The 8,487-nt window shown below is 41.1% G+C and overlaps 1 protein-coding gene across 1 annotated transcript in view; it reads right to left on the reverse strand.

Moving 5' to 3' along the window:
* Nucleotides 1–3,999: 3,999 nt before the first annotated feature.
* CENPM (centromere protein M) overlaps nucleotides 4,000–8,487 on the reverse strand; it is a 23,224-nt gene continuing 18,736 nt past the window's right edge. Inside the window, exon 6 of the mRNA XM_018563921.1 lies at nucleotides 4,000–4,119. Within this exon, the coding sequence (XP_018419423.1) occupies nucleotides 4,003–4,119 (117 nt within the window). The 3' untranslated portion in view covers nucleotides 4,000–4,002. The remainder of the gene's footprint in view (nucleotides 4,120–8,487) is intronic.

Below are 8,487 nucleotides of genomic sequence, written 5' to 3' on the forward strand. Positions count from 1 at the left end.
ATTAACCTGGCTGTCATGCTGACCGTCTTTCTTCATACATTAGGCTCAATTCACAAAGCTTAAGCCAGGATAAGGATTTTTCTTTTAAAAAAGTACCTTATATACTCGAGTATAAGCCGAGATTTTCAGCCCATTCTTTTGGGTGAAAAGTGCCCCCCTCGGCTTATACTCGAGTCAGCGCCAGCGCGTCATCTTACTTACCTCGCCGAGCGTCATGTAGCCCTGTACCCCCTTTTCCACTTGCAGAGCTAGGTTATTTTTCTTTTAAATAAATATTAATGTAATTTTATTGGTATCTATCTACCAGTAGCTGCCTCAGTTCCCACCCTCGGCTTATATTCGGGTCAATACTTTTTCCCATTTTTTTTTGTGTAAAATTAGGTACCTCGGCTTATATTCGGGACGGCTTATACTCGAGTATATACGGTATGTTATTTTCAGCTGAGTCCGATTAGATTAGAAAATTACAGATATGATTGTTTTGTACTGCCACCTATGGGAGGATTTGGACATTGACAAAATAAAAGTGGTTGGCCAGCCCATTAGAACCCCCCCAGCACTTCTTTGCTAGTGTCTGATGAAGGACATCTTTTCTCTTTTGAGAAAAGTTTAACCCCTCTTATTAGCCATTTCATCATTTTATTGTATTTTGTTTTCTCAAGATGTTTTTTTCTTCAGTCAAGACATCTACACCTTGCTGAGCTTATTGTGCAGCTATCCGGATCAGTTATTCCTTGGTATTGTGCCCTTGATGCCCCCTCCCCAAGCTGGACTAGACCTAGCCTCCACATAACCCCTCTGCCCACATAAGGGGGGTGGTGGGATGTAGTGGCGTACAGTTCCACAAGCAAGTCGTCTTCTTCTGGCTGTCATCAAGGTCCTCTCATGGAATGGTGGGTCATCTCTGGCTGCAACCAGGGCATCATCTGCCTGCCTGGGGTACTGCGATTGCCTGGTTGAGACCACTGGTCATATGTTCTTTGACTGCTCCAAGAGCTATTGCAGCTGATCCTGCTGTGGTGAGGATCTGCATGCACCCGGTGTCTGTTCTGGGGAGGACAACAAGGATTTATGCATATCCAGCTTGGCACCCAGCTGGCAGTTGCTTTAACATCCAGAAATAAAAAATAAAAAATAAAAATGAAAAGAACCCCACCGGAGATTCTTAGGTTCCAACTCGTGTCACTAGGCAAAAAACAGAGGCTAATGTCAGCAGGTGGCAGTTGGCAACCAGCAGGGGCCACCCCTAGGCTGTTTTTTTGTGCCCAGCGTCCGACTCCTGCAGTGGCGCTATAACCCAGGGGATCCAGATCTCCAGTCTTCACTCTGCCCTTCAATGAACATTTAGGTTTGCCAGGATATAAACCATACAAATGCATTTTTCAAATAGATTTATGTAAACAAGCTTTCCAGGCTATGAAAGAAAATAGAGGCCTCTACAATTAAATCCAATCATGGAGCAAAACAGGTCAGGGGAGGAACTTAGATTCAGAGGGTGGTAGATGCTTAATGGAGGAACTAAGTTTTACCGTATATACTCGAGTATAAGCCGTCCCGAATATAAGCCGAGGCTCTGTAAGTGGAAAAGGGGGTACAGGGCTACATATCATGTACTACGGATCATTTAACCCATTCATGTTAGCAGAGGATCACTGTAAATGTATTGTTGCAGGCACTCTATATGTACATGTACTATATACTACATATAGAATGCACTGAACAATAGATTTACAATTATCCTCTGCTAATATGAATGGGTTAAATGATCCGTAGTACATGATATGTAGCCCTGTACCCCCTTTTCCACTTACAGAGCCTCGGCTTATATTCGGGTCAATACTTTTCCCCAGTTTTTTGTGGAAAAATTAGGTACCTCGGCTTATATTCGGGTCAATACTTTTCCCCAGTTTTTTGTGGAAAAATTAGGTACCTCGGCTTATATTCGGGTCAATACTTTTCCCCAGTTTTTTGTGGAAAAATTAGGTACCTCGGCTTATATTCGGGTCAATACTTTTCCCCAGTTTTTTGTGGAAAAATTAGGTACCTCGGCTTATATTCGGGTCAATACTTTTCCCCAGTTTTTTGTGGAAAAATTAGGTACCTCGGCTTATATTCGGGTCAATACTTTTCCCCAGTTTTTTGTGGAAAAATTAGGTACCTCGGCTTATATTCGGGTCAATACTTTTCCCCAGTTTTTTGTGGAAAAATTAGGTACCTCGGCTTATATTCGGGTCAATACTTTTCCCCAGTTTTTTGTGGAAAAATTAGGTACCTCGGCTTATATTCGGGTCAATACTTTTCCCCAGTTTTTTGTGGAAAAATTAGGTACCTCGGCTTATATTCGGGTCAATACTTTTCCCCAGTTTTTTGTGGAAAAATTAGGTACCTCGGCTTATATTCGGGTCAATACTTTTCCCCAGTTTTTTGTGGAAAAATTAGGTACCTCGGCTTATATTCGGGACGGCTTATACTCGAGTATATACGGTATTTGTCTAATGCAAGTGGTTCTGTGACTTAACACATTTTCTGGTTTTACTTTGGGCAAGAGTTACAGCCGTGTAGCACCCATAGCTGTAGCTACAGCACCCTTAGCTGGTTTGTTTTCAGAAGGGACATGGAGCTGTGCTAGTATTTGATCAATAAAAATTCGAGTTAATAACCTGAACAAATGGAGAATTTTCCATCCCATAACAAATCATTTTATTCACATGGAGATATACATGTATGTGCTTTTTCAGCATTTAAAATTACAATTATAGCAAGGTATGATTTACACAGTTGTTTAGCAACATATTACAGATATTATACATCTGAGTCAAATGTTCAGGTTACTCAAGGGGATTGTATGCCATAAATTACAGAAGCATTTAACCAGTTGACATCCGCGGTGTTAAACCCCCTTCCCATCCAGGCCATTTTTCAGTATTCAGCGCTGCGGTACTTTGACTGACATTTATTCCGTCATGCAGCGCTGTACTGAAATGAATTTTATACCCTTTTTTGGGGACAGATAGAGCTTTCTTTTGGTGGTATTTATTCACCACTGGGGGTTTTATTTTTTTACTATATTAAGGAAAAATTACAGAAATTAAAAAAAAAATAGTTTCCCCTATATTAAATGATAAAACATTTATTATTACCCAATTTTTTGGTAAAATATAAAAGATGGGGTCACGTCGGGTAAAAAGACACTAAACATATCAAGCCTTAAAATTGCGTGCGCGCGCGAAACCTCAAAAAACGATAATACCCAAAATTGGCCATAGGCAACGCTTTAAAAGCTGTTACCGCTCATCAGTTTAGTGATGTCAGTGATTGATGGCCCTAAAATTATTGCTCTCACGATATGTAACATGTGTAGCGCAATTGTAATTTTTGCGCGTGTAGACGGCAAGAGGTTAAAAGCAGACATTTTTATCATGTACTCATTGCCCTTCAATTTAAAGACATATGTTTCAGTCTGCATTTAGCAAAGTAACTAGACTTTGCTTATTCTGACTTCCTAACGTGAATACAATTTTATTGGTTTTCTGCTGAAGTGACTGCTGTTAGAGTCAGCACTCCAGCTGTGGTGAAGCTACAAATCCTATCATGCCTCTGGGAGTCATACCTGTGGCTGTCAGAGTCTTACAATGTCTCATGGCATTCGTAGTCCTAGAACAGCTGGAGTGCAAAGGTTGACCAACCGCTGCCCTAGATGGTAACAAGATGGCTTTGCTACTGCAAAATCATTGGGCCAGTTAACTGGCGGCAGATTTTATTAGCATGATTTTGATTGATAAAAAACAAACATCAGTAAGACATACAAACTACTGACATGGTGGGAAGTCACTCCAATACTGTAGTGCTCCAAAAACACTTGGCCGATATTCTGTCTTGTCAACTCTAACTCACCCACAGTGCAGAAGACAATATATTTAGTGCAAAATATAAAATGGGCCTTAATACAAACAACACAATGTCATTCATGTTAATTTATACCTTTAGCTTTTTTTAACTGTGTTAAAAACTTTTCATCACTGAACCCATATAAAGTGAAGAAATACCAGGAACCAATCCAGCACATATCTTCAGAATATTCATTAGGCGCTGTGCTGTATAAGTAACATCATCTTCATTCTGCAGAGAGAAATAATTGCTTAAAATATCTAGTATCATTTATGATCACCCTCACCAAGTGAAGTGGTTGCAACAAAAGTTACACAAATGTCCATGCTTACATATGCGGGCCTTTTCTCCCTCTAGTCACCTACCTGTAAAACTAGACAGTGTATTTGGCTGATATTGTATGGGGAAAAAAAATACAAACTTATAATAACGTTGTTGCATATATATGCACACCCTTAAACAAATACGTTGTTGAAGCACATTTTGATTTTAGGACAGAATTCAGTTTTTTGGGTAGGAGTCTACCAGCATGGCACATTTTTGCCTTGGGAATCTTTGCCCATTTTTCCTTGCAAAAGAGCTCCAAATCTGTCAGACTGGGAAGGCATCTCGCGTGCACAGCCCTCTTCAGATCACCCCACAGATTTTCAAATGGATTCAGGTACGGGGTTTGGCTGGCCCATTCCAAACATTTTAGAGGTGCACTGAAATGAAAATTTTGAAACCGAAATAAAAAAAACGTCAGGCCGAAACCAAAAATGTTTTTTATTTTAACTTTCTCAAATTTTTAAAATATTTTATTCTTATTTTTTATAAACGTTTACATTTTAATATGTATTTTTATTTATTAATTTTTAATTATGAATGAACAGGAGGTGATGTAGATCACTTCCTATTAATTCATAATTGAGGATATAGTAAACATACTCTGTCCTCAATTATTTACAAACATTCAGCCATCACTGATTGCTGAGTGTTTGTACCTCGCTCTCCTTCCTGTCACGCTGTCACAGAAGGCTGAGCAAGTGGAGCTCAGCCTTCTGTGACAGCGCTGTCTCCGTCCACACTGCTCTCCTCTGATCTGGGACAGGAGGCTGCTTGTAGTGCTCTGCCACCTGTGACAGTTTCCCTCCTCCCAGCTGAGCACAGAGCAGCGCCCAGCGGGGAGGAGAGAAAGCAGGGATGCGCCGCTGTATCGGCCAAAAAAATTGCACTTTCGGCCGATATGTTTCAGCAGCCAATATATCGGTACATCCCTAAAATATTTTATCTTCTGGTGAAGTTATTAGTTTCTGGATTTAGAGGTATGCTTTGTGTTGTTGCCATGTCGAAAAGTGAAATTCCTCTTCATCTTCAGATTTTTATCAGTGGGCTAAAGGTTTTGTGCTAAAATTGACTGATATTTGGAACTGTTTAGAAGTTCCCCCACCTTGATTAAAAGCCCCAGTTCCAACTGAAGAAAAACAGCCCTAACGCATAATGCTGCCACCACCATGCTTCACTGTTGGTATGGTGTTCTTTTGATAATGTTGCTTATGTAATGTGCAGTGTTGTTTATGCACCAAATGTGAATTAATGGCCAAAAGTCTTGGTTTCATCAAACGAACACATTTTCCCACATGCTTCTGCAAAACGTAGCCAAGCTTGAATTATTTTCTTAGTAAGAAAAGGTTTCCGTCTTGCCACTCTACCCCACATCCCAGACATATGAACAATGTGGGAGATTGTGGTCACATGTAGTACACAAGCAGTACTTGCCAGAAGTTCCTTCAGCTCCTTTAAATGTTGCTGTAGGTCTCTTGGAAGCCTCCACTTTTCTTTTTTTTCACCAAAATTTAGAGGAACATCCAGTTCTTGGTAACGTCACTGTTGTGCCATATTTTCTCTACTTGTTGATGGCCATCTTCACTGTGTTCCATGGTATATCTAATGCCTTGAACATTTTTTGTACCCTTCTCCTGACGGATAACTTCTAACAATGAGATCTCTTTGATGCTTTGTAAGCTCTTTGCAGACCATAGCTTTTGCTGTTAGAGAGTAAGGCCTCATTCACACTGCTAAGAGCCGGCCCGTACAGATCTGTGCCCGGCCATATTGGGAAGGACAGGTGCTGCGTGTGATTGTACGCAGCAGCCTGTTTGTCTCTATGGGAGTACGCGGCCGTACTTTCACCAGAGCTGCACATCCGTGCGGGTGTCCGTACTCGTACGCAGACAGGATGGATCGTGTTTGTGCCCCAGCACAGACACCTGCACGAATGTGCAGCTTGGGTGAGCGTACGGCCGCATACTCCCATAGAGAAGAACGGGCTGCTGTGTACGATCACAGTAGAAAGGCATCATGGCACACTCACAAACCAGCATGTAAAACAACTTGTCTCACCACTAAGGACAATGACAGAGGTTGCCATGATGCCTTTCTACTGTTCAAAGCCCATTTCGTGTGCACCTTACTGTATAACTGGTAACAAATTGTTGAGTGCGTTTGTCGTTTGTTTTGCTGTGTACAATCACACGCAGCACCTGTCCTTCCCGATATGGTCGTGCACGCCGCACGGATCTGTACAGGCCGTCTCTTAGCAGTGTGAATGAAGCCTAAATGTCAGAAAAATCTAACTAGAACAGCTGAACTTTGAATGGGCTTAATGTCAGGTGTGTACTGAATACGATTTAATATCAGTTTGAATGAGATTGGTTAATTTTGAACACTGGACATCGCTAATTATAAAAGAGGGTGTGCACACATATGCAGCCACATTATATTTCTTTTTTTCCCCACATTTGTTTGTTTTTTTAAAATTAAAAATTGTACAGATTATAGATCACAATAAAAGGTGAAACTATTCTGAAGTGATTTATCTTGGTCTGATATATATAGTCTCAAAAGCATGACATTTTTTTTACAGGGGTGTGTAAACATTTTATAACCACTGTAGATGAAAACAGGTGCTCAAAACAGAATATCTTTTAGCATTAACACCTGCAACTACTATGTCATAATACGATTTGAAATAGCCATTTTCCACAAGGGTAAGTATTTCAGTTTGTCAGATCAAGTATAAAACATTGAAGGGTCAGAAAATATTGCAAGATGGTACTTTTCATATGTGAAGACAAAATTATATTGCATGTCCTTTCTTGAAGTGGTCTAAAATTACTGTGTACTAACTGTAAAAGTACTTTTCTTCAGTAGGTCATTGGAGACAGCATCCGACTTCTAGGAGGTTGGACACTAGAAATCAAAGGCACAGCTCCACCTAGTAGCTATACCCCTGCAAACCTTGCATAAGTTTCATGCTGCACAGTTCCTAAAAATTGTAAAAAAGAAATTGGCATAGCCCGATGTAATGACATCCATCAGGTGAAATTCTTTGAACCCGGGAGACAGGTGTCTGCTGCTGAAAAACTCAGGATAACCATGCCAAGAAATGCTTCTCATTAGTCAGTGTGGTCAGGTAACCGTGCTGACTGAGTGCTCGCAATTTGCAAGTGAAATTCAAAATCCATGGCGCAGTGCTGCACTGGACAGCAGTATGGGGTACAGATAGTACACCCGTATCGGTGGAAGGGAAAGACTGTTCGCAAAAAGGCAAATATAGCGGGGAACAGGACGGAGAGGGGGCCAGATTTGAGCAGGTAATTCTATTCTGCCAAATTACTATGAAACGTGAACCTACCCTTTAATGCACATTGTGCGTGTTGGAGAGCGCTGCTGCCCAGCTACCACATTATGGCACACAGTGAAATGGGGCACTCAGCGCACGCACACACAATGCCCTATGCATGCGTTTACTCACATGCAGATGGCAGGGGCGGCAGGGTTAGGGGTTTTTCTGATTTTTTTCTATTTCTTATCTTTTACTTTATTTTTTTTATTTGATTATTTTTTACTTTATCCCTTTTTATTTTAATGATTTCTTTTTCATTTTTCATTTTATTTTTTACCCCACTTGGCTCCTCTGTGATGGCAATAAAGGTAAGCCCCTGTGTAATAGCATTTGGAGGAGACAGGTTCTTTTTATTAAACCTGTCACCTCCAATACATGAGTTTGAGCACAGCATTGTGCTTGAACTGCTGTGACAGCTGAGATGGGAAGGCTGCGAGTACAGCGTTCCTGTCTCAGTGCTAACACAGAGCAGACCAGAGAACCGACATTCTCTGCTCTGCTCCCCACTCTCCATCCTGAACTACACACTTGTACAAAATGAGTGGCGGCCCGCTGTACATTTAGCCCTGCTTGCCCGAAACTGGGCAAAATGTAGATATAAAAAAAACTACCCAGGCGTCGGGCGATAGGAATTCTACACCCCTGGGATACATCTACTACTTTGGTAGAATGAGCAGTGACAGGAATGGGAGCTGTCTTCCCTTGAGAGAATATGCCTATATCTGACAAAACTCGCATTGCTACTAGACATTGGAAATCCCTTACAGGGATCTACTGGACATTAAAGATCCCCTACAGGGATCAATGGGATAACAAGAAGGGAATCCATCTTCTGGAAAAAAAAAGCCAGGGCAGCCAGGTAAACCCCATACTCCATCTAGAAAATTAAGGTGATAGACAGAACCACCGTAGCATAATATGCATATTAAGGT

The sequence above is a fragment of the Nanorana parkeri genome, unplaced genomic scaffold (assembly GCF_000935625.1).
Source record: "Nanorana parkeri isolate BGI_ZX_2015 unplaced genomic scaffold, ASM93562v1 scaffold711, whole genome shotgun sequence".
In the NCBI taxonomy this organism is placed as follows: domain Eukaryota; kingdom Metazoa; phylum Chordata; class Amphibia; order Anura; family Dicroglossidae; genus Nanorana; species Nanorana parkeri.